At 36.4% G+C, this 23,625-nt stretch overlaps 7 protein-coding genes and 1 pseudogene across 18 annotated transcripts; 4 read left to right on the forward strand and 4 right to left on the reverse strand.

Annotated features, from left to right (window-relative positions):
• Nucleotides 1-305: 305 nt before the first annotated feature.
• Nucleotides 306-2,665, reverse strand: LOC104706271 (uncharacterized). The gene is made up of 5 exons (XM_010422448.3): nt 2,248-2,665; nt 1,812-1,938; nt 1,415-1,702; nt 1,109-1,324; nt 306-930 (listed from the first exon to the last, which is right to left on the reverse strand). The coding sequence occupies exons 1-3, from the start codon at nt 2,658-2,660 to the stop codon at nt 1,499-1,501; spliced, it is 744 nt and encodes a 247-aa protein (XP_010420750.2). The 5' UTR covers nt 2,661-2,665; the 3' UTR covers nt 306-930; nt 1,109-1,324; nt 1,415-1,498.
• A 598-nt stretch (nt 2,666-3,263) lies between these two features.
• On the forward strand, nt 3,264-4,645 carry LOC104706272 (uncharacterized). 4 transcript variants are annotated; one of them, XM_010422449.3, is made up of 6 exons: nt 3,264-3,497; nt 3,592-3,635; nt 3,699-3,735; nt 3,819-3,958; nt 4,036-4,072; nt 4,163-4,645. In XM_010422449.3, the coding sequence occupies exons 1-6, from the start codon at nt 3,473-3,475 to the stop codon at nt 4,378-4,380; spliced, it is 501 nt and encodes a 166-aa protein (XP_010420751.2). In that variant the 5' UTR covers nt 3,264-3,472; the 3' UTR covers nt 4,381-4,645. The 4 variants fall into 4 exon arrangements, with proteins under 4 accessions (XP_010420751.2, XP_087318394.1, XP_087318392.1 ...); XM_087462268.1 differs by having other exon boundaries at nt 4,159-4,298; XM_087462266.1 differs by lacking the exon at nt 4,036-4,072 and having other exon boundaries at nt 4,159-4,645.
• A 369-nt stretch (nt 4,646-5,014) lies between these two features.
• LOC109125847 (uncharacterized) lies at nt 5,015-9,212 on the reverse strand. The gene is made up of 4 exons (XM_087462256.1): nt 6,745-9,212; nt 6,120-6,656; nt 5,939-6,038; nt 5,015-5,846 (listed from the first exon to the last, which is right to left on the reverse strand). The coding sequence occupies exons 2-4, from the start codon at nt 6,524-6,526 to the stop codon at nt 5,151-5,153; spliced, it is 1,203 nt and encodes a 400-aa protein (XP_087318382.1). The 5' UTR covers nt 6,527-6,656; nt 6,745-9,212; the 3' UTR covers nt 5,015-5,150.
• LOC147939687 (uncharacterized) lies at nt 6,388-8,924 on the reverse strand (annotated as a pseudogene).
• Nucleotides 9,213-9,965: 753 nt separating the features above from the next.
• LOC104706273 (phenylacetaldehyde reductase-like) lies at nt 9,966-11,886 on the forward strand. Of its 8 annotated transcripts, none has more exons than XM_087462257.1 (6): nt 10,002-10,253; nt 10,464-10,633; nt 10,740-10,904; nt 11,067-11,229; nt 11,310-11,499; nt 11,598-11,886. In XM_087462257.1, exons 1-6 carry the CDS (start codon nt 10,130-10,132, stop codon nt 11,740-11,742), a joined length of 957 nt encoding a protein of 318 aa, XP_087318383.1. In that variant the 5' UTR covers nt 10,002-10,129; the 3' UTR covers nt 11,743-11,886. The 8 variants fall into 8 exon arrangements, with proteins under 8 accessions (XP_087318386.1, XP_087318383.1, XP_087318391.1 ...); XM_087462265.1 differs by having other exon boundaries at nt 10,003-10,253; nt 10,464-10,634; nt 10,714-10,904; nt 11,313-11,499; XM_087462258.1 differs by having other exon boundaries at nt 10,003-10,253; nt 11,313-11,499.
• A 174-nt stretch (nt 11,887-12,060) lies between these two features.
• On the reverse strand, nt 12,061-15,815 carry LOC104706274 (calcium-dependent protein kinase 8). 2 transcript variants are annotated; one of them, XM_087462254.1, is made up of 9 exons: nt 15,507-15,815; nt 14,631-15,166; nt 14,317-14,440; nt 14,082-14,225; nt 13,673-13,825; nt 13,481-13,596; nt 13,215-13,385; nt 12,885-13,115; nt 12,061-12,445 (listed from the first exon to the last, which is right to left on the reverse strand). In XM_087462254.1, the coding sequence occupies exons 2-9, from the start codon at nt 15,141-15,143 to the stop codon at nt 12,293-12,295; spliced, it is 1,605 nt and encodes a 534-aa protein (XP_087318380.1). In that variant the 5' UTR covers nt 15,144-15,166; nt 15,507-15,815; the 3' UTR covers nt 12,061-12,292. The 2 variants fall into 2 exon arrangements, with proteins under 2 accessions (XP_087318380.1, XP_087318381.1); XM_087462255.1 differs by having other exon boundaries at nt 15,486-15,770.
• A 2,639-nt stretch (nt 15,816-18,454) lies between these two features.
• On the forward strand, nt 18,455-20,861 carry LOC104706275 (nudix hydrolase 20, chloroplastic-like). Its single transcript, XM_010422450.3, has 9 exons — nt 18,455-18,904; nt 19,020-19,084; nt 19,246-19,438; nt 19,515-19,595; nt 19,744-19,869; nt 19,995-20,074; nt 20,172-20,287; nt 20,382-20,502; nt 20,608-20,861. Exons 1-9 carry the CDS (start codon nt 18,626-18,628, stop codon nt 20,675-20,677), a joined length of 1,131 nt encoding a protein of 376 aa, XP_010420752.1. The 5' UTR covers nt 18,455-18,625; the 3' UTR covers nt 20,678-20,861.
• Nucleotides 20,862-21,022: 161 nt separating this feature from the next.
• LOC104706276 (uncharacterized) lies at nt 21,023-22,947 on the forward strand. The gene is made up of 3 exons (XM_010422451.2): nt 21,023-21,171; nt 21,440-21,670; nt 22,644-22,947. Exons 1-3 carry the CDS (start codon nt 21,157-21,159, stop codon nt 22,692-22,694), a joined length of 297 nt encoding a protein of 98 aa, XP_010420753.1. The 5' UTR covers nt 21,023-21,156; the 3' UTR covers nt 22,695-22,947.
• Nucleotides 22,948-23,625: the final 678 nt, after the last annotated feature.

Raw genomic sequence — 23,625 nt, forward strand, 5'->3', positions numbered from 1 at the left:
GTTGGAAAAATTCGTAACAAGTAGTTACAAATAGCCATAACATTTGGATACCCCAGGTTTTGTCTGAAACTTGTTATCATTTGTTATGCAATGCTTGTAACTAATTAGCTACAATTACATTCGGATTCATGGCCTTGCTTCAATTTGCCACTGGTATTTGTAGGAAAATTGTTCTAGTATCTACAATAGTGATAGTAATTTGTATCTACATAATGTGACAATAGGTTGGTAACAAAATTGCTACGAATACTAACGAATGCTGTGTTAGTAATAGTGTCAAATTGCTACGCAAATTGACTAAAAACTTTCTGGACTAAATTAAAAATTCTTAATCTGAAACCGTTGCCTTCTCTGGCAAGTTTGAATTGTAGCGGCAAACATAATTCTTCTGCAAATATAATTGCAAAACTAGATTACAAAAGCACCGATTAAACATTAGTTCAAAGAAACAGGGTTTTAAAACAAACAGAGTTTTTATTTTTTAAAGCAGCAGACAAAATACAGAGTTTTAAATAGGTAGAGGGATTAAAGCAGCAGACAACATATTCATGGCCACAGGGCACCGCCGAGAAGCTCATTGTTGTCATCGTCTTCTTGCTCATGAGCACCGTCTAGTTCATTAGCTATTTCCGCTCCACCAGTCGCAGCTTCCGGATTGGCATCTCCGTTATCTATGTTGTGGCAGTGAGTTGGGCTGGTCACCGACGCATCTGTTGCATATGTTGGCTGTGTGGAGGGGAAAGTGTTTGCTGAACCTTCAGGCATATATTGCCTCATATACTCAACCATAGTCGCCAGTTGCTCTTGAAGAGATGTCATTTGGCGTTCAAGAGATATTCTTGTCACTGCACCAGCTGAGCGTTCTCCACGCTCACGTATGTAGTTGTTTCCCCCGACACCGAAGATCCTCCCATTCTGAGCAGGAACGACCTACATAGAAAAAGTTTGTTAAGGCTTGCAACATAAACACCAATGTAATCCCAAATATTTTCTCACCGAAACTACTTAAAGATTGTTAAGCTTTTCAAATATGTTTAACCTCCATCATGGCATGTATGCGTCGTAAGGAATATCAAACACTGCAGACAACAAAACCAGAAGATTATACCTTGTAGAACTGCTCATCTTCATCAAGTCGAGTCAAGGTTGTGCCCTTTGAACCTCCTTCTGCGGCGCCATCTGATGTTTGACTGAGGACATCAATTTGTCTTTGAATCTCTTCTTCGATCGACCTCGCCTTATCATCCACATATGTGCCATCAGCTTTGCGGTGAGTCTCCCTCAGAATTCGACGCATGGATGGCTCAATCCCTTCTTTGCGACGCTACAAAATCAAGTGATGGTTAAAATCACTTTATCTTTATCATTGGACTTGAATCGAGAAACTTAAATAACTTATAGTAAGACTACTTACTATTAACTCTCGGAGCTGGTCGTACGAACGTGAACCAGATGTATGAGCATGTGGACCAAACCCATCACGACAACTTAAACGATTTTATGTCGCTATCTTGCTCTTCTTCCGAGCTGCGTCAGTGCCCCAGTACTCTTGCATCAACTCCCAGATATCCCCACTGATCCATTCAGGCTTATTACCTGAAACTTTTGCCTTGGATATCATGTCCCTCAGGCGGCCAGCAAGAACATGATACCACAATTGATACACTTCTCCGCCATGTGCATCATCCCAATAGAAACTTTGCTGCAAAAGGAATCAAACTTGGATTAGTAGTTCAGTAAGAGTCTACCATTGGATATACTTCGATCAAGGATATGAAGTATCAGTTTTAAAGTCTGACATCATGACTTACTATGAAATCACCCCACCATTGCATCAGGGCCTCATTGGGAACAGAACTTATATTATACCATGGTCCATTGAAGTGCCTACGGATCGAAGGGACGATGGTTCGCCTAGGAGGGTTATCAAGACCAAACCTGAAACGATAAAGAAAACAAGATGTGTTTCAAGATCTCGACTGAAACGAGAAAGCCACCACATTGCTCAATTGTACCAGTCATACGAGTAACCAAGGTCACTAATATGTCATGTAACTCTTGTAGCTACTACTACAAGACATTGATAAATTTACAACACAATGAAGCTACTACTACTAAAATATAGGAAGGCATAATTGTTGATGTCTAACCATTCCACTTTTGCTACACTAACCAGAAAAACCTACTCCATATTTCAACAAGTCATATTTTCATTTAACTATAAAACAGAGGGATCGTACTACATACCACATAGCACCGTTGACTCTATCCAGATGAAGAACTGGCATCAATCTTCTGGATTCTTGTGCTAGTAAGGCAACAATGGTCATTTGCACATTGTTCATTCCCCTTCCCCCGTGTCCACCTCTACCCTGTCCTGGAAGTCTCCCTCCGCCGCGTCCACCACGGCCATTTCCTCGACCTTCACCGCCACCGAAACCAAAGCCACCGCCCATGCCACCACCACGGCCAGCACCACGACCTTCACCGCCACCACCACCAACTGCTAAACCGTGACCACTACCACGACCACCACCAAAGACAACACCACGACCTTCACCTCGACCATCACCTCGTCCACCAACACCACCACGACGACCACCAAATCCACGACCTGGAGCAGCAGAGCCACCAGAACCTTGCGATCCATTTGGATTCATCTAGGTTGAGATATCATTAATAAAGAGATGTGTTAGTAATATAAACTGGAGATTCCATATCAACTTTCATATAACAAAGTCAAAAAATTTCGACTTATGTAAAACAAAACACACGGATGTGAAGAAAACACTCGCTTGAGAAGAAAAGAATAAACTTATGAAAACATCATTGTTTTCTTTACCAGTGTTCCCTACCTTACTCGTGAAGATGTGTTGTCTGAGAAAATTGCTTCTGATATGGAGAGAGATAAGAGGAGATGGATGTAATGGATCGGAGAAGAGAGATAGAGCTTGTATTGAGAAGCTCTAGAGTCTCTGGTTATATTACACTTGATGTCTTCTAGACTTTAAACAAAGTTAAACCCATCAGTAATTAATTACTGATTTTACTTTGTTACAAAGAACTTAATTACACACCCACTTGGTGTGAAATGAATTCGAGTAGACAGATGTTGGAGGATAGTTGTGTCTTGATCTTGGGTTAATTAAGGGTTTAGGGCCTGCTATGGATTCAGACTTTTAGCAAGAGTTGTGATACTGTTGGGCCTATTGGTCGTAACCACCAAGGCCTATTAACATGTTTTTCCCAATACTCTGTCGTTTGAGTTCAACTTGGCTTCCCATCGGCCAAGATATTTCGAGATTTCCAAAACTCAGTCTGAAATTCTAATGTAATAACAAAATATTCTCAGATCTATATAGGTTCCAACGTTAATTGTTAGTGCGTGTAATCACCCAACCCAGCTTACTCCATCTTCTAGCCCAGTCTATCTCTCATAGCCCTGTTTTAGCAACCAAAATTCTACCTCCAGATGGACCGGAAGAATCTTGAACAAGGTATGTCTGTTTGATACTTGTATACATAAAATAGAAGTCTCTAGTATCTATTGGCATCAATTGACAGGCTAAAGTGTGTGTTCTCATTACGTAGATGAGTCTCAGGAGGTTAATCGCAAGGAAAATGCAGAAAAAAATGTAAGTATCGGCTATAAATTGGTTTCTGTCAAATATATATTTTAAATTGGTTTCTTTGTGCAGATCTACGATATGAGTCTTGACCTCTCCATACTTTCAGGTAGATAGCATGAACTGTATGTTAATTGTGGCATATTGCATTTGAAACTCATTTTCCAGTATTTGACACTTTAATCATTCCAGAACCTCCTCATATAAGGAATTGGTTTCCTAGCTATGTCTCACAAGTTCAAACGGTTGATAAAAGTGATGACTATGACTACTCTCACTTTGGCAAAAATGAATCAGATGTTAGGAATGAAATTAGGGAACCGAATACAAAGGTAATAGTGTATATGAGTTTATGTTTTATATCTGCACTCACCTATGTTTTACACACTAATTATAAAGTTTATCCCAGGTTAAAGATATATATAACCTTTGTGTTGCAAATGCAGGTGAGGATAAGTCCTTGTATCTACTTTTCTTTGTTATGTGTTTTGCATTGCAGCTTATTGCTTACTTGATGTTATTTCTGATTTATACAGATCATTACGATGTCATTTATGGCAATGACTCTGATGATGAAGCAAAAACTGGTCGTGTTTTGCGTGAAGGTGAAATCAATCCAGAGGAACCAAGCAGTCGTTTAGAAGAAGAAGTCAACGGATTGAAGAACAGGGTCAAATATCTGGAATCCGTCATCGCGAATTTGCATGACCACATTGTTCGACTGGTTAGTTCTAATAAGAAGAGGAAGATGTAATGGTGCTAGCTCGCTGATGAATCATTAGACCTAGGTCTCGACATAAAAACCGTACCCGAATATCCAACCTGGAACCCGACTCGAAAAATCGGGTTCGGGTTGGGTACGGGTATTCCTATAAAACCTTATTGGGTTCTATTTTCTAATACCCGTGGGTTCGGGTTAGGGTCAGATAATACCCGGTACCCGTTTGGGTACCTATTAAGCCCGAACGTGTAAACATATTTATAATATTTATCATTAATATAATGCAATTACCCAAAAATTATGATTATAATTTTCAATATTTTATTTAGTTTATACCTAAATAACAAAAATAATCAAAATATCTAAAATATTTTGTTATGTAAGTCAAAATTTACCTAAATTTATTTAAATTTAATTATATTTTTTTGGGCATCCGGTAGTTCGGGTACTAATCGGGTTCTAAAATTTGTAACCCAAACCGACCCGAACCCGATAGTACCCAAACCGAACCAAACCCATTTATCTAAAAATATCCAATGGGTTCTATTTTTCTAAATCCGTTTACCCGAACCCGAATGGGTAATACCCGAACCCGAACGGGTTATCCGAATGCCCAGCCTAGACCGATCTTCTGTTTTATTATGGGTTGTTTTGTAACATATTACTGTAATCCAAGATCAACCATCATCCGATATCATTATTTTGCGACACATTATAATCAAAGTTCACTGAAACAACTAGTTGAAAAATATATCGCGAGTATGAAACAAGGACATAACAAAACGCTTCTTATCAATTGGTCTTTAATCTTCTTCATAACTAAAATATTCTAATTCTTCTGTCATCTCCACATCGGTATCGTGATCTTCTGAATCTTCATCTGGTGGATCATCAGGAATATCTTCAAGATCTACTCCAGGTAAAACAAGGGACCTTACATTACTTGCATCAACTGAGGTAGGATGCAGAAAGTCATTGTTTTCGCCTTGCAATGGTGCTCGTTGTTCGATGACAATGTCAAGTATTCCTCTTGGATATACTTTCAAAACTACCAACCATTCGTTTAATTGGCGCTTAACACATGGGTATGGCAAAAAAATTACTTGATTTGCTTGTGTAGTCAATATGAATGGATCGTATTTCTCATATACCCCAGATGCACAAACCTCAACAACACCAGATTTACGAATTCTAATCCCTGACCCCATAGTCGTATCAAACCAATCACAATGAAATAACGTCACTTTAAGTCCGACTGCTCCGTGACAGGAGATCTGTATTACTTGTCGAAGTTTACCATAGTACGTTTGGTCGTATTCAGAACTCCCCCGCACACATATGCCGTAGTTAGTTGTTGTTTTATTCATTGAACGATTCAATGTATGAAACTTATATCCTCGCGAGAAATATGAATTCCAACAGGTGCACTTACGAATTGGCCCTCGTACAAGCTCTTGTAACCACAACGGGTACAACGTATTAGTGTAATCACTTTGGACCTATAGAAGCCATTATCTGAAGTTAAACATTGAACCGTTTTTTGAGCAAAGATCAGACCACTACACATCTAATAATTGGTCTTAGGACTTACCAAATTGTATAACCACTGTGAATAGGTTCTCTCTTTCAATGTAGCTAACATCTCATATGTAAGCCCCTCATGCTTTTCTATTGCTTCATTATCAAATAATCTGTATGTTTGCCGTAGAGTAAAAGTGAATTGCATATTTGTTAAATAACAAAAATAACAATCGAATGGAGATCTTTAATACCTTTCAAATTGTTGAAGTTCTTCACAGTTGAGCAGAATATAAATATGAGCGATGTGGTTATCATCATCAGTTAACCACTCGTAGTATGGTCTTCCACTAGGACCACCAACGTGTCTAAATAAATGTGGCACTTCATAAGAGTATATATATTGCTGGGCAAAACCACTAGCATGTCGCTTATGCGTACTGTTCAACTCAGTATGATCTGTAGAATCAAAGTGGTGCAAGCTGAAATTTGTGATTTCTTCATTTATAAACTGCTCAACAATTGAACCTTCAACACTAGATTTGTTATTCGCTTTCTTCTTGAGGTGAAACATGAATCTTTTAAAAGGATACATCCATCGAAACTGCACTAGTCCACCGAGCTCAGTTTCTGAAGGTAAGTGAACAGTTAAATGTTCCATAACATCAAAAATGAAGGTGGAAATATCTTCTCGAGGTTGCAAAGAGTCTGAGCAATATTTTTTTCGAGACGATCAATGTCACTTATATTCATACTTCTTGAGCAAAGATCGCGGAAAAAAATCCCCACATCTACATTTAGAAGTGAAACAAGTTAAATAGTATATGACATTGTATATATATAAATATAGAAGACTAATAGAGATATATAAATCCTTACCTAATATTGCTTCATGGACTTCAGAAGGCAATAGTTCACAGAAAACAAATGGAAATAACCGTTGCATAATCATGTGGCAGTCATGACTTTTCAAACCATATATTTTACACCCTTGCTCAAGGCTTATGCATCGTCCTATGTTAGATACATACCCATCAGGAAACTTTACTACATCCTTCAGCCATTTTAGAAACATTCGCTTTGCGTTTGCTGACAACCGGAATATAGGAACTGGAGCTTTCCCAAAAGATGTTAGATGTAGAGGTTTTCTATCACAATACAGAACAAGATCTTTCCGTGAATTCACAGAATCTTTTGTTTTGCCTGCGATATTTAGCAACGTGTTAATAACGTTATCAAAAAAAAATTCTCAATATGCATAACATCAAGGTTATGACGGAGAAGATGTGTCTTCCAATAAGGCAGCTTCCAGAAAATACTAAACTTATGCCACTGATGCGTCTCGCCATATCCTTCAATCTCTGCGTTTACATGACAATTGCCTCCACATTCAACTGTTTTCTTCAATCCATAAATATCCTCCAACTGATGATGTAAGATTACTTCTCCCGAGCGATTATATGGTGCTGACTTCATGACCACCTTATTCTTTCTAAAAGATCTTATGTTTTGTCTATAAGCATGATCTCTTGGCAAAAATCTTTGGTGACAATCAAACCAACTTGATTTCCAACCATGTTTTAACTGAAAAGCATATGTGTCCTCCATACAATACGGACAAGATAATCTTCCATGGGTTGTCCATCCTGATAACATCCCCAATGCTGGAAAATCACTTATCGTCCACATTAACACTGCTTTTAGATTAAAATTCTGCTTAGTTGAAACATCAAACGCTTGAACACCATATACCCATAGTTCCTGCAATTCTTCAATCAACGGTCGTAAAAATATATCCAAACTTCGTTTTGGATGGTTTCGCCCAGGGACTAAAATACTAAGAAATAGATATTCTCTTTTCATGCACATATCTGGCGGGAGATTATATGGAGTTAGAATAATAGGCCACGACGAATAATTACCACTAGATGATCCAAATAGGTTAAACCCATCTGTACAAAGTCTTACGTAAACATTTTCCACGCCTTACCATCGGACGGATGTTCCATCTTCCCATCATGGCATGTATGTTTTGCATGCCAACTCATATGCGATGTTGTTCTCTCTGATAAATACAATCTTTTTAATCTATCTGCTGCTACTGGGAGATAGAACATCCTCTTTTATGGAATACGTTTTGTTGTAGAGGAATCCTTTCTAGATGTCTTTTTTGGTTTGTACCTTGGATGCTCACAAAATTTGCAGATGATTAAATTTTTATCAGGGTTACCCCAATAAATCATGCAATTATTTATACAGACATCAATCCTATGGTAAGGCATACTCAATGTACGCATCAGCTTCTCTGTTTCATAATAGCTTTTGGATGTAACATTACCTTTAGGTAAAATCTTATAAATCAAATGTGAAACATCATCAACACAAGTTTCAGCTAGATTACGGTCCGTTTTAATGTGCATCACATCGGCAGCCAAGAAAAATTTGACAAACCTTTAACACAATTATCATAAAGAGGTTCACTTGCCATGTTTAAACGGTTGTAAAAATCTGCAGCCTCAGAGTTAGGGACTTCCCAAACATGACAACTCATTCCACTAAAACAAATAATAATATATTTAAAATTAACTATCCACTAATAACCGAGGCCCACTTTTTTTTTTTTGTTCGAACATATGGTTGTGAATAAATGTTGCATTATAATTTGCATGTGGTAAAAATGTACAAACCTTATCTCTATGCATGGTAATTATATTTAAAGTCTCATATACAAATGAATACCTTATCTCTATTTTTTTGTTAACCATAATTTAGGAAAACTGTCAAGGTAAAAAACTGTGAATTCATAATAAGACAACTTACCTTGTTTGTGGCATAAACATTTCTCCTGGAGAGCTACATTCCCATGTATGCATTAGAATTCCATTCAGGTTGAGTTGTTTGATATGTATTGTTATCAAAATTTTCATCACCCTCTTGATATTGATATTGATATTGAGGCTCAAATGTTTCTCTATAAACAGTCCAAACATAGTAGTTAGGTTGAAATCCTCTGTTAAATAAATGTCTATGCACAATGTTTGTGGGCAAAAGTTCCCCATTACGACAAACACAGCATGAACACCAGATTCTCCCCTCCCTCATATAGCTGCTGACTAGCAAAATTCATGAATTGCTCCAATCCAGCTTCATATTCTACAGATACTTTCAGCAGATATGGATTTATACGCCTATACATCCATCCTCGTTGAACTTCAATATTATTATATGAGGATGACATTTGTGAAAAAATAACGAAAGAAAAAACTTGAAGGAAATTTTTTATACGAAAGTTTATATACTCGAAACAAATATATGAGGCAGAAGAATTTTTGAAAGAGACCTTGTGTGATCGTAAAGAAGTAGCAAAGCAATGTATATATACTAGAGTCATAAACGGTGATATTTATAAATGAATGGTGAGCTTTCTCTACAACTTGCTCTGATATGACAATACATTACTGTTGCTACATTATCATCTGTCGGAAACCAATATCTCTTCCTCACCATTACTCACTACTTAATTGGACCTTGTACCCACTAAAATTGCTACTGTCTCATCTGTCGCTATAATGCTATATACAACTTGTTGCTACTATTCGCTACGTACAAAGTGACGCAAGTTGTAACACTTGTTACAAATGATTCGTGGCAAATAATGTTGGTTTTTAAACAAACTTTTCCTCACAAACAGTTACGACAACAGAGGCTACGAACATTTTTGTAACTAAATAGTAGTAAATCTGCTACAATTATATGTCGTCTCTATTTGTTATTAAATTGCTACAAACACAGACGAATTAGCTACTAAAATTATACAACCAAATTAAGTAACATTTTGTCACAGTAGTAAATATTTGCTACTATTTATTTTGTAGCTAAATTTCGTAACTATATACAACTATTCTTCTAGTGTTAATGTTGTGTAATTCCCAATTAATATAGTAGGGATTTTGCAATACAGTAAAAAATAACACAAGAGTCGTATCATCTATTTATAAATATATATACACTTCTGTATATACAACTATATATTTACATGAGATTTTAAAAAAAAATTAATTTATTGAATATATATATATATATATTTTTAAAAATAATCTATCGAATATAAATCTATACATATCCTATTTTTAATATTTCATACACGAGGCACGAGATAAAAGTTAGCTACGACAAGACACACTGGTCACTCATTTGCTCCTCTCCTGTTACAGAGAAACAACAAAAGGAGACAAACAGCACACAAATCCGTGGTTTTAGAACTATGGCGAACAGTGGTGAAGGTAAAGTGGTGTGTGTTACAGGAGCCTCTGGTTACATCGCCTCGTGGCTTGTCAAGTTCCTCCTCAGCCGTGGCTACACCGTTAAGGCTTCCGTCCGAGACCCCAGTTCTGTACCCTCTCTTCTTCTCTTCTCTTCACTTCTCTTATCTTATCTCTCTCACATATTTTCGTTTCTCTCTTGTTTGATCAAAGCTACAATCTTAAAAATTGATGCTTTTTATACCAATTAATCACCAAGAATGATCCTAGAATATTTTCTTATCTATCTGCATGCACAAATCCTAGTTGTAATAGTTTGTTGATTCACATCTGTAGGTGATCCGAAGAAGACGCAACACTTAGTCTCATTGGAAGGTGCAAAGGAGAGACTCCACTTGTTCAAAGCAGATCTTTTGGTTGAGGGATCATTCGACTCTGCTATTGATGGCTGCCAAGGAGTTTTCCACACTGCTTCCCCTTGTTATCATGATGTCAAAGACCCACAGGTTCTTATCTTCTCCTCAAACTTGCTTGTTTTAATTTGTAGATTAGTTTGGATCTTTAACTTTTGTATCATCATTTCCGATTGAACTTATTGATCCTGCGGTCAAGGGGACACTTAACGTTTTGAATTCGTGCGCCAAAGCATCCTCCGTTAAAAGGGTTGTTGTGACCTCCTCCATGGCAGCTGTTAATTACAACGGAAAACCATGCACGCCTGATGTAACTGTCGATGAAACTTGGTTCTCTGATCCTGAGCATTGTGAGGCCTCTACGGTCTGTTGAGCCATGACTCATACTCACTCAGATTATGATGAAACTTTATTTTCTTGTCATCTACGTACTATCGACTAGTTGTCACTTCCTTGTCCTGTAATTAACGTTAGGCTAGCTCTTTAATTCAAACTAAAATGTTTCTGCTTTTAATACTGGAGTTAGATGTGGTATGTTCTATCCAAGACCTTGGCCGAAGATAGTGCTTGGAAACTCGCTAAAGAGAAAGGCTTAGACATTGTTACTATTAACCCGGCAATGGTGATCGGTCCTCTCTTACAGCCAACTCTGAACACGAGTGCGGCTGTTATACTCAACTTAATAAATGGTAAGCACAACACTTGCTCTGACCACCTTTTTATTAAATGTTAGAGAACCAGTTTCGAGTTCATGTCTTTATATAATAAGCAGGTGCAAAGACTTTCCCCAACGTGAGTTTCGGATGGGTATATGTTAAAGACGTAGCCAATGCGCACATACAAGCATTTGAGGTCCCTTCAGCTAACGGACGTTACTGTATGGTCGAGAGAGTCGCTCACTACTCCGACATTGCTAGCATTCTGCATGAGCTTTACCCAAATGTCCCACTCCCTGAAAGGTAAAACATTCAGGGAGTAAAACATCTCTAAATATATTAACCGGTTCAGTCCTGGCCGTGTCTGGTTTCTAATGCGGTTTTGTCTCTTATATGCACAGGTGTGTAGACGAGAATCCGTACATGCCGACGTATCAAGTGTCCAAGGAGAAAATAAAGAGCCTTGGCATAGACTACATACCCTTGAAGGTTAGCATCAAGGAGACCGTAGAGTCCCTGAAGGAGAAAGGTTTCGTAAACTTCTGAGAAAGCATGTAAGCCATTGGATACAATCCGAGATTAGATAAAGTATTTGGAATTGTCAACGTACATTACTGTTGGTTCCATGAAATAAGATACTTTTCCTTTTATTTGTTGTTAGTGATATATATGAAATGAGAATTTTAGAAACGTAAGCAGCTTTAAAAAAAAAAACTTAAAGACATTGTAACTGATCAAACAATTATTAATGTTTTAGCTTCTGTCCATTATTGAAGTTGGTGACAAGAACGTTTAACCAATAGGCTTCCATTGTCGGCAAAGAAGTAAACAAAACGAGGGATTTGTAGTTTTGTACACGTATGGTTTGCCAACAACAAATAGGTATTCAGACAATATGAAAAATAATAGTCAAAGAAATTTAAGAACAACTTCATATCGTACATGGCTGGCTATTCAAGTAACTAAAACATTTGAAACACTGATCTACAATTATTGTGAAGAAAAAAAAAAGATTAAAAAAGATAACAATTTTCAAAGAATTGTGCTTTTTTTCTTTTTACTTCTTTAAGAGATACAGAAGAAACATGAACCTTTCTCAGTTCTCGCCTTCTAATTGCAATGAACCTTCTCTCATTAATTTGAGGCTCAAACTGTTGAATCTTTCCCGGGAGTACTGTCTCGAAGCTTTCCTCCAGTCTGTTCCAGCTTTCATCATTGCCGCGAACTCTTCATAGCTTATCCGCCCATCCTAATCACCAAGAAGCACCGGTCAAAGCATCAAGATAAGACTTACAAACTGCTATCTATCTCCAGACCCATTTTTAGCCATTATATTATCATTTACGACTTGGAACTAAGGATGTACAATTCTAAGAATTCTGATAAGATCAATCTTATCTATTTCACAATGAACCAGGTTACACAGTAAAGAATCAAACACAAATCAAGCAAGGCAAATTATAGAAACCGTAAACTATAACCAAAAATAAATTTGAGGTTTTGTCCAAGATATCCCAAAAATCTCCCTGCCAATAATAGGCCTCAACCTCAAACCAGTACCAAACTTAGGCAACAACTCACTCTCAAAAGCTAGCTAGAGCCATGCACTATTTTTTTCTTTTGAAATAATGTAAAATTATATTCAAAAGAAAAATATACTTGGTTATATTCATATTTTTGGGGGTTACCTTGTCTGTGTCAACATCTTGCATGATGGCTGCAATAACTTCCTCACTGCTAGTGTCAACCTCATCATTTAAAGCCCCACGCAGCTCCTCAATCTCTATGTAATCGCTCTGGTTCTGGTCAAAAAAGCTAAAAGCCTTGTGCAAGTGTTCGTCGTTCGCCATCTTCTTAAGATGCACAGAGACAGCTACAAACTCGCCATAGTTTAAAGTTCCATCACCATCTACATCAGCCTGCCCACCAAAAAAAGCTCTCAAATATCGTCTGTTTGGTGAAGGCAATAAAAGTAATAGGAACACAAACTTCAAAGTTTTTGAATATTTTTTTCTTACAGCTTCCATCAGAATCTGCAGCTCAGTATCAGGTATCTGCTGTTGTCCGAGTTTATGAAGTCCATATTTAAGCTCCTCGAGGTTTATCTTACCCGCCTTTTTACTGTCCATCATCTCAAATGCTTCCTTTATGCCAGCTACTTCCTCCACTGATAAGTGTTCGGCGATCACCTGAAAGACAGTGAAAAATAGTTTCACATTATTTCTTCCGAATCCGACAGAAATAAGGTCACCAAGTAGCGGCAATGCTGAACAGAAATCACTACCCGTAGAGCTCTTTTCTTGAGCTTGTTCATAACAGAAAATTGTTTGAGCCTTGCTTTCACTGTCTCACCGAGTGAAACGTTTGGAGCCTTCTTTGCATTTTGAATCCAAGAATGTTCTGTAAAAAGTAGTGTCACGGCATATTCATTCCATAAGTAATAGATATCAGAAACAGAGCCAAATAGTATATATACCGAGAACTTGTGCAGCAGAAAGCCGTTTTTTGGGGTCAGGTTCGAGCATCTTTCTCACAAGGTCTTTGGCGGTCTCAGAAACTCTTGGCCATGGATCTCTCTTGAAGTCGATGACTGACCTAATGATCGCCTGAGCCACCCCTTGCTCAGTCTCTTTACAAAAGAAAAGAAGAAACAAATCCAACATCAAGAAAAGAAACTCAAAAAGTGGAAGAAGGTAGCAAATAAAATTCAAAAGAGGCAAATAGTGAATCCATGAACATGAATCATTCACAGAGGAAACTGGACGTTCGGCAGTAAATCTTTCTAATCATGGAAACTAAATCCCAACAGTTGCATATCCGTACAAAAGATCTACAGTTGAAGAACAAATTAAAAGCTTAAGAGAATAAGATTGATCATAACAAACCGGCCCAAAATGGTGGGACACCACAGAGAAGGATATAAAGGATAACTCCAGCACTCCAGATATCAACCTCAGGTCCATAATTTCGCCTAAGTACCTCTGGTGCCATGTAATAAGGACTTCCAACAATCTCGTTGAATCCCTCACCTGTAACAAATTCGAAAAAAATCAAGTAGAGTAAACAGAACATAATTATCTGTTGATCTGAGATATGTAATGGACATTGTATCATCTATACCAGGCTTGAAAAAGACTGATAATCCAAAATCTATGGCTTTAAGGGCTGATGTCTCTTTCTTATTTGCAAAGAGAAAGTTTTCCGGTTTTAGATCACGATGCATCACTCCATGCTTATGGCATATCTGCAATAACAAAAGGTGTTCAAATCATAAAGGTAGAAGCTAGGATAACAGTTGACAACCCTAACTAGCATAAAGACAAATAAGGAAAAAAATAAGCCTCTGCGTAAAGACAAACAAGGAACCATGCAATATAATTACAGTAGAGGCAACATAACTAGAGTCTAAACGAAAAGAGAGTAAAGCTACAAACCTGAACAACTTCAAGAATAGTCTTCATTACTGCAGCAGCAGCTCGTTCAGTATAATGACCTCTTGCAACAATCCGATCAAACAGTTCACCTCCTTCACACAACTCCATCACTATATGAACAGCATCATCATCCTCAAAGGAATCCTTCAGTGACACAATATTCGGGTGCCTAGGCATATGCTTCATTATCTGAACTTCCCTCCTAACATCCTCTATATCCACAGCTGTTCTAAGCTTCTTCTTTGATATAGACTTGCACGCATACTTCTCGCCAGTTTTGATATCAGTGCACAAGTATGTAATACCAAACTCCCCGCGACCAACCTCACGCCCCAGATCATACATGAGAGATATGTCATGTCCAGTTGGATCTTTCAAAACACAGAGCTTGAAACCAGCTCCAGATCCATTTGTAGTGTATGCGTCGCTGTAAAAGGGATTGCTTTTGGTCTTTGGTTTCCCATGTTTACTCCCAGCATCTTCTGGACCAGGGCTCGCACAACAATTTCCCATTTACAATCAACTCTTGAGGAATCCTGAGATTTGAATTCCATCAACAACTAAAAATGAGACTCACAACGGAAACATGCCATTCCCCACCCCAATCAAGAAAGCTTAAAACTTTAATCAATTAATCTCTTAAAAATTCCAAATTTAGGAATTAAAGACAATCAGATTTGATGACAAAGGGGGAAACAGACAAAACAAACGATCGAGAACAAAAAAAATGCAACGAGATTAAGAACCCTAAAATCTGAAGAGCAGGATAAGTAAACCCTAGCAACCGAAATCAGGTGAAATGACAAGAACCAAAAAGACAGATGCTTTTAAATTAGTTAGGGGGAAAACAAAAACCTGAGAGAAAGAGAGAGAGACCTTAGACGCAGAGAAAGAGATGATCAAATTGGAGTGAATCGGAGGAAGCAAACAAAGTGACAGAGAGAAATGGAGAAGAAGGAGAAGAGTCAAAAAAGTCTCCTCCTTTCTCGCTCTTCTTTCTGAGTAGTGTGTATAAGAGAGAGAGAGACTCGACTCTCTTTGGCTTTTTTTTTGTTCACTCTAATGTGAAAATCAGCGGATGATTCACATTTAACACCACAGTGGAGTTATATTTTTACTCTCAATCTGCCTCACTCAGTTACTTTCCAAAATAATCTTTTTCTTTTATTTCTACCTTATACTACTATTGATTATTGAACATGAACATGTGTTATAAAACAAACAAAAAAACATTGTTTCATGTTTGACTTTTGTGTGTTTGTCGCATCTCTACGGATTTAATTAAACAAACGATTAATTTTCACAGAGTACAAACCTATAACTTGCAAATCTCTAATCTCTTAAGAATCTTTTTTTTCTTTATTGGCTCTAATATCATATATTCATTAACCAAGTTTTTACATCCTAAATCCACAATAGATCCTTGTTTAAACACATTTCTATGTTGTTTTTTTTCAATTAAATCTTTTAAAAATTATGTTATTAGTTATTACTCCTAGTATTTTATTAAGGGAAACTAATAATGGAATCAATGAAATAAACTCCGTTCGAATATTTTAGTATATTCTTTTGGTAGTAGCGAATTTTTTACTTTGTATGATGAGCACGTGATCTCGTTGGCACAAGTCATGTTTGCTGACAATTACGTTTAGATCAACTATCACAAGATTCACAACACAACTCTTCTATAACTAAAATTTATTTTGTCGTAGTTTTTTGTTGTGACGACAATGAACCAAAAAACTGAAAACCTTATGTAAATTATAGAACCGGTCAACTATATGCAGTAAAAAAAAGGAACTATAGAATTAGTCAATCATATAAATTCCAAATTTCTTAAGAGTATTGGTTTGGGATTTAAAGAGAATTTTAATGATTTTAAATAAAATTATAGAATTATAAAAATAACAGATTTTTAGAGATTGTTTAGAAATTTCTTTAAAATATTGCTGATTTGTTTTTACTTATCTTGTAAAATCTTTCATAAAATCTTTCAAACTTTCTCAAAAAATATTACACAATATTCTCTTATTTATTCAACACTTTTGTCAAAAAAGAGATAAAAAAATATAAAGAGAAAGAGAGAGAGACTCGTAAGAGGACATGATTGTAGGTTAAAATCTCCAGAACCCCAATGCTAAAGTCATATATCTTATTCAATGACAAAATCATTGGTTTTGGATTTCACATGGTAAGGAATCTTCAAAAGGGTTAAATGTGTCTTTAATCTCTTGACTCTTGTTCGTCAAATCTGTTTCTATATGATGAACTTTTGGAGAGAGAGATAGAACAGCCAAAACCTCTTCTCAAATCCAGAAAATTACATCCCAGTGTTAGGAGAATCACAAATTACCCTATTCAATGGCCTCTTCTTCGAAAAGACGGCATGTCCTCACCACGGTGGCTCTTCTTCGCCGCCTCCCAAACTCCTCTCAGCTACCCCATAAGACCCGTATTCATTTTCAACAAAAGAACAACAAAAAGTCATGGACTTTTTGATTCACAATTTCTCTATTTGATGAAAGTGTTTTCACGACTTTTGTTATGAAGTAAATGATATATAATCCTAAACCAATAACATAATATTTGAATTCATTAACAATCAAAGATTCTTTTGTTTTAAATGAATAATATAAAAATTCTAATGACTTTATAAAACTCTTAATCCAATAACACTAGATTTATCAAAATTTTAGATAACTTTTTATAAATCCACAACTAATAACACCAAATTTTATTTGAGTTTTAAAAAGTCTTGATTGAATAACAACATATTTTACATAACTTTTAAAATCATTAAAATTCTATTTAACTCTCAAACCAATAACACCCTAAACTGTTTTTTAATTTTTTTTTGGAAAAAATGTCATTTAATACATGAACTTTCAAATTTATGCCAAAAAATCATGAATTTCCTAGGAGGTCATTTAATACATCAGGTTCTGTTGACTGGTCATTGAAAACACCAAATATCATTGACTAAACCAAAATACACATGTCATTAAATGAGATAATTGAGCAACTGACTGTCGTTACTTTGTCGTTTAAAAGCATATTGTTTTTGGCTTCATCAACGACATTTGATGTTTTAAACGGCTAGTCAACAAAATTTGATGTATTAAATGGTCTCCCACAAAGTTAATGGTTTTTTTGGGCTAAATGTAAAAGTTGATGTATTAAAATATAATATTTACTATATTTTTAATTTAACTTTTTGAAGAGTATTTGATAACTTTGATTTTGGATGTTCAATTAACTCATTCAACAATTAGTCATTATTAGTCGAATACTAAAAAAATTAGACTACTCATTTGATAAAATGCAATTAAATACATCAACTTTAAAATTTAGGTCCGAAAAAACTACGAAATTTGTAGGAGGTCATTTAATACATCAAGTCTTTTTGATTATCCGTTCAAAACACCAAATACTGTTGATAAGCAAAAAACAACATGCCATTAAACGGTTGTTAGTTGTTCAGTTATCTCATTTAATAACATGTGTATTTTGGTTTGGTCAATGATATTTGGTGTTTTAAATGACTAGTCAATAGAAATTGCTGTATTAAATGGCATTTCACAAAGTTTATGGTTTTTGGCTTAAAATTTAAAGTTTATGTATCAAATGACATTTTTTCTGTTTTCTTTGTAAACTTTCATAATTTAAAAAAAAATAATAGTTAATAACCGTAGATAATAGTAATACTGGACTAGTAGTACCAATTTTACCGCAGCAGTAAAAATAAAATATTCTATAAAAAAAAAGTAAAAATAAAATAATCATCAAAGTAAACCATATATAAACAAGGGAATTTTGTTGATTCTATAAACAAGACCCAGAGTCACGAGACCAGTGAAACCAAACTTCTCACATTGGCAATGTAAAAAGTACCGACCTGGTGAGTGGTGACTAAACTCATTCGTATCTATAACAACACTCGCATCCCTCTAACAAGACACAGCATTAAGCATTTGTGTCTCAATCTCCATTGGAAAATGGCATCTGGGTTTTGCTCGCTTGGTCTTACTCTCACTTCCTTACTCTCATCCCACGCGCTAGCACGCCACGTTTTACTACCCACTCTACGGTGGCGTTCGAGTTCTATTTCTATGTCTCCTCCGCTGCGTATTTCCCGCGCTTTATCATCATCTCCGATAAGCTCATCCTTCTCGTGGGACGACGTAATCGAGACCGGTCTGGCGGAGTATGCGCCTCACCGTTCATCCGATCTCACCGGGTTTCTCCAGAAGGTCGATCGCTGCAATCGTGGCTCCGTAAGTCCCACTGAATTGAAAGATTGATTCTTGTGGTGTTTTGTAGTGAATTATAAAGCTGAAACAGAACCAAAAATGTTAGCTTTATAAAGTTTCAATTTTTATATATTTGCAGGAAAAGTTAGCTGAGTTCATTCCATTTGTTATAGAGGAACAAATCGTTGGTTATATTCATAGAGGGTAAACTATACATACTTGCTCAACCTATTATAAGCTATTGTCTCTGCTGCTTCTGTGATTCTCATCAAATTGAGGCTTTCAAAATTGGAACTTTTCTATTAGTTTTGTTTGGCAGAATCTTGAATGCTCTCAAATGGTTTGTCTCTCTGTACATTGAACAGATTTTTTACCGAGTACTTGAGGGAGTTTCATGATATCTTTACATTTGCACAAAATGGTTCTTGCCCTGACCGTGTTGGTGACTATGTAACGCTTAATCCCATGTTTCAAAAGCCTGAAGATAGAACTAGAGCAGTTGCAGATGTGATCAAAATCTTGGCTGACAAAGGAATCATTCCAGGAATACGAAATGAGGTTTGGGGTCAATGTTTGATTTCATAACTTCTAGTTGTCTTTCATTTTGTTTGATATTTTGTTTCCTTCTCACCAGCTGTATCCTGTGAAATCATCGTTTAATGCCCCGGTCTTTTTTTCGCTAGAGCGTGCAGCTGCTCCTTATTTCGGATTAAAGGTAAAAAAAAATCATACATACTGCACCGAATTGTTTCAGCTTGTAACCATGAACACCACTTTTGATGCATTCCTTACGCGAGTGATGCTATAAACTCTGCCCTATACGTGTTATTTTATTCACATGGCTCTCTTGTTATCTGGTATAGGGTTACGGAGTTCACATGAATGGATATGTAGAAAGAGATGGAAAAAAATCTCTATGGATAGGTAAGAGAAGTCTGGCAAAATCCACTTATCCAGGAATGCTTGATCACCTAGTTGCTGGAGGATTGGTAAGATTTTCTCCTAGTCTTATACTTTATCTGTTGATGAAAGAAAGCATTCATCATGGTGCACATTCTCATTTGAGGGAATCGAAATGCACATTTTGTTTCATCATCCGCTGGGAACCTTATAGCCTCACGGGATTAGCTGCGGGGAGAATGTAGTAAAGGAATGCGAAGAGGAAGCTGGAATTGCCAAAGTCATTGCTGATAGGTAAGAAGACATTCTCCTCAGTTTTTAACTAACAAAAGTAGTATGTATAGCTCTCTTGATGTTTTCCAACATCTTGCATTTTTATGTTTTATGAAAGGGCAATAGCAGTTGGTGCTGTTTCCTACATGGATATCGACCATTACTGTTTCAAACGTGATGTCCTGTTTTGTTATGATTTGAAACTCCCTGAAGATTTTGTTCCCCAAAATCAAGGTTAGGCAATCACTAGTAACGCATGAGTAATCCTGAATTGCTGCTTCTGAGAGGTGTGCTCTTTCATAGCGTTGTTGTCCAAATTACATTGCAGATGGAGAAGTTGAGAGCTTCAAGTTGATTCCAGTAGCACAAGTTGCTAATGTGATTCGGGAGACTAGTTTTTTCAAGGCGAACTGTTCCCTCGTCATTATTGACTTCTTGTTTCGGCACGGGTACTAACTCCTTATGACCCCCGGGATTTTAGTGCTCTCGCCCCGGATACTAACATCCTTATGACCCCTTGACAAAACATTCTGTTTCCATTTTTGTCTATGCAGGTTCATCAGACCAGAACAATCGGGTTACTTGGATCTTTACCGACGCCTGACAAATGGAGATTGCTCATAATTAAGGAAGTTACTATCTGATGTTTTTTTTAAGTAGAAGCTCACTCTGGCTCTGTAATAGGTTCTTGCGTGTAAATAAATAGATGAATTCATGATAATAGTATGATGAAATACACTACAAAGAACATGCAAAGTTGTAAACCTCAACAACTTAATTTCTACTAATTGTTAGATGTCTTCATAAATCATGACCTAACAGCCTTTTCCAGAAGGATGCATGCAAGCAAATTAAGTTAGTATTTAAAAATCCCCCGGATACTAAGGAACACCATTGCTTGAGATCCCCCAAATTTAGAAACAATCTAAATCTGCTCCTATACAATCGTGAATCCCAACCGTTTTACGTATAAAGGAAAAAAAAAATGGGGGGGGGGGGGGGGGGGGGGGGGGGGGTTTCAAAGAGAAATCGTCCTCCCTCATCATGAACGTATTCATCAATGTTTAAGAACCTCTTTCTTCTAAACCAAGCAATATCTATTTATGGATAAGAGGGAGGCATGCTCTCTAATTGTTTTCTCTTCATCTTGTTTCTTTTCTTCTATCCTCATATTTTGTTGATGTTTATGATGTCTTCATGAGTTACCATCGAGATATGTATGTTGAGCTTTCATCGGTTAATGCGCGTTTTATATAGAATGGGGAAAATTAACCGATGAAATCTCAACATGTTTTTTTTTTGTGTGTTTTTTTATAGATGTTTGTTTCCCTGAGAAAACTATGTATATGTTTATATATCTAACAAGCTTGATAATGGCTGGTACAGAATGCTGGATGGACTCCAGTTCCACAGTTCGGAGGATGGGACCAAAACGGGCCAAATGACGAAACAAACTACTCGGTTGTCTTCTCCAAAGCTCGCGCTAACAGGAAGCAGAACAAAGCTGGTGTGAGACATTCTAGTTTGGGAAGCCAACAAGAACTCATGGCAAGTGCTCGTCGCAACCACCAGCAACTTCACCATCGCCACGAAACTCAAGACGATGACCCTGTCATGGTAATTCCCATCTCTCTCTTTCTTTCTTTCTCTCTCTCTCTCTCCACTAATTACTCTTCTATAGTTTTTTTGGTTCATATACCCCTTGTGATGATCCTTTTCCCCTTAGTCAACGCGCATGGATCATCACAAGGTGGTATAACAATTCATGAAATGATTTATGTTTGCCTTGTTGCTTTGTTTTGTGTTTCTGCATGCGTACGTCCATTCAAAAATTTGTTCCATTTCTTTCTCAACCCATAGACATGACCCTGGTATATTGCAACTCCATCTCCTTGGGAAGGATTATTCATATTACTTCTCTACAACATAAATCAACTGTCAATAGAAGAACTATACAGCGCAGTCTATATATTCTGAGTTGAATTGCATCTCTCTGTATAGGATCGTTTTTATGGTCAGTGTTATACAATTATATAGTTTTACTATATTCTCAAAATATGAATTATAATAAAGTAAACACAGGTACAAAAAAAAAAAAACGAGAACCGCAGTTTCACTATATTTTGCTAAGCTGAAATATTCGGCGGCATTCACATACTATTTAGTTAACATATCAATCTATTTTCATTGGTGTTGTGGATTCAAATCACTAGATCTTCATTATCTTGGATGTGTAGTGAGAGTCAGCATGAGTTTGTTTTGCATGGAGCCTCCAACTCATATAGGGGCAGCTATGAATGGAGTGTATGTAATTTTAGTTCATAGCTACTATTTTCAAGCAAAGATGAAAACCTCACTTCTAGTTTGTAGAGCACCCGAAATCACCTTGCTAGATGAAGCATAATGATCTCATCTATTACTATTCTCAATTGATCCATCTTCGTAGATGGAACATATATTTATATTTATATATCTATGTATGAAATGTACTAATTAGAGGTAGCATATTGTCTCACTGTCATAAGATTATGTATATATACATGTGTAGAGTATTAGTCTCTCTTACCTTACTGATTTACTTACCATGCAGAAGAAGAAGAGGATCTTGACCTACATTAATTGTTGTATCAGGCCAAACTAGGCCCTTGTTCCAAAAACTCGCAATCTATATGTCCTCGATGACATAGCAAAAATACGTCGCAGCGTGTAATGAATGAGTGTAACATTTCTGTAATCTTCTTCATCAAAAGGAAAAAAAAAAAAAAAGGAGACGACGTACGTTTCTGTAATATATGTGCATCATCTGTTAATATACTCCACTCTGGTTGGTGTATATATACATTCTGACTTAATTCTGCCTACATTATTATGATAAGAGAGCAATTTAACATGAATCACATTTCCCTCAAATCAAAATTATATATATTGTAATCCAGAGTAGATTCGTTCCGTCTTGATTATTGTTAAATGCACCCTAGCTAAAAAAGCCTAAAACCAAATACGTGGACAAGTTCTTAACAACTGTAGAATAAATTAAAAATGAATAAAGAACTTGCATTACACAAAAAAAGATCCGGTAAAGTTAACCAACTGTAAGCGGAAAATTACATAAAACAAACACAAGTATCGTAATTCACCCCCTTCTCAACATATCTAGTCGTAGATTTTTATTTTATTCACAAACATGGATCTTGGAGACGAAATGGCTCTACGAAAATCGGCCATGAAGATTGAATCCCACGCGGATCCCTTTAAATCGCGATTTTTTTTTTATATAACCAGCAAGCATCATCATTGTTGAGACGAAAAACACACCTCTCTCCTTGGAGCTTCAAACCCTAATTAAAAATTACTTGTTCGTTCCTCTCTTCGAGCGTCCATCTTGATTCACACTGCCCACTAATCAATTTCTAGTATATGACATGTGCATACGCACATAATTAATATTTGTAATAAAATAACATAACAGAATTATTATTTGTAATAAAATATATAACTAATTATTAATTTAGAATAAAGTAAAAGAATTTTAAGTAATTTTACAATATAATTTGGTCGAATGTTAGCAAATT

Source organism: Camelina sativa, chromosome 8, assembly GCF_030686135.1.
Source record: "Camelina sativa cultivar CO46 ecotype springtype chromosome 8, ASM3068613v1".
In the NCBI taxonomy this organism is placed as follows: Eukaryota; Viridiplantae; Streptophyta; class Magnoliopsida; order Brassicales; family Brassicaceae; genus Camelina; species Camelina sativa.

Excerpts from the sequence above, each read along its gene's own strand:
- LOC104706271 (XM_010422448.3), bottom strand. The coding sequence starts at position 2,660 with ATGAATCCAAATGGATCGCAAGGTTCTGGTGGCTCTGCTGCTCCAGGT. Across the intron at positions 1,939-2,247 it reads AGAGTCAACGGTGCTATGTG|GTTTGGTCTTGATAACCCTC; the intron begins GTATGTAGTACG and ends TTATCGTTTCAG. Across the intron at positions 1,703-1,811 it reads AATGGTGGGGTGATTTCATA|CAAAGTTTCTATTGGGATGA; the intron begins GTAAGTCATGAT and ends TTCCTTTTGCAG.
- LOC104706272 (XM_010422449.3), top strand. The coding sequence starts at position 3,473 with ATGGACCGGAAGAATCTTGAACAAG. Across the intron at positions 3,736-3,818 it reads TGACCTCTCCATACTTTCAG|AACCTCCTCATATAAGGAAT; the intron begins GTAGATAGCATG and ends TAATCATTCCAG. Across the intron at positions 3,959-4,035 it reads TTAGGGAACCGAATACAAAG|GTTAAAGATATATATAACCT; the intron begins GTAATAGTGTAT and ends AGTTTATCCCAG.
- LOC109125847 (XM_087462256.1), bottom strand. The coding sequence starts at position 6,526 with ATGGAACATTTAACTGTTCACTTACCTTCAGAAACTGAGCTCGGTGGA. Across the intron at positions 6,039-6,119 it reads GAACTTCAACAATTTGAAAG|ATTATTTGATAATGAAGCAA; the intron begins GTATTAAAGATC and ends GCAAACATACAG. Across the intron at positions 5,847-5,938 it reads CACAGTGGTTATACAATTTG|GTCCAAAGTGATTACACTAA; the intron begins GTAAGTCCTAAG and ends TGGCTTCTATAG.
- LOC104706273 (XM_087462265.1), top strand. The coding sequence starts at position 10,130 with ATGGCGAACAGTGGTGAAGGTAAAGTGGTGTGTGTTACAGGAGCCTCT. Across the intron at positions 11,230-11,312 it reads TATACTCAACTTAATAAATG|GTGCAAAGACTTTCCCCAAC; the intron begins GTAAGCACAACA and ends TATAATAAGCAG. Across the intron at positions 11,500-11,597 it reads AATGTCCCACTCCCTGAAAG|GTGTGTAGACGAGAATCCGT; the intron begins GTAAAACATTCA and ends TTATATGCACAG.
- LOC104706274 (XM_087462254.1), bottom strand. The coding sequence starts at position 15,143 with ATGGGAAATTGTTGTGCGAGCCCTGGTCCAGAAGATGCTGGGAGTAAA. Across the intron at positions 13,386-13,480 it reads TCAAGAAAAGAGCTCTACGG|GTGATCGCCGAACACTTATC; the intron begins GTAGTGATTTCT and ends ACTGTCTTTCAG. Across the intron at positions 13,116-13,214 it reads TGCAGATTCTGATGGAAGCT|GCTGATGTAGATGGTGATGG; the intron begins GTAAGAAAAAAA and ends TTTGGTGGGCAG.
- LOC104706275 (XM_010422450.3), top strand. The coding sequence starts at position 18,626 with ATGGCATCTGGGTTTTGCTCGCTTGGTCTTACTCTCACTTCCTTACTC. Across the intron at positions 19,439-19,514 it reads TTCCAGGAATACGAAATGAG|CTGTATCCTGTGAAATCATC; the intron begins GTTTGGGGTCAA and ends CCTTCTCACCAG. Across the intron at positions 19,870-19,994 it reads ACCTAGTTGCTGGAGGATTG|CCTCACGGGATTAGCTGCGG; the intron begins GTAAGATTTTCT and ends GGAACCTTATAG.
- LOC104706276 (XM_010422451.2), top strand. Across the intron at positions 21,671-22,643 it reads AAGACGATGACCCTGTCATG|AAGAAGAAGAGGATCTTGAC; the intron begins GTAATTCCCATC and ends CTTACCATGCAG.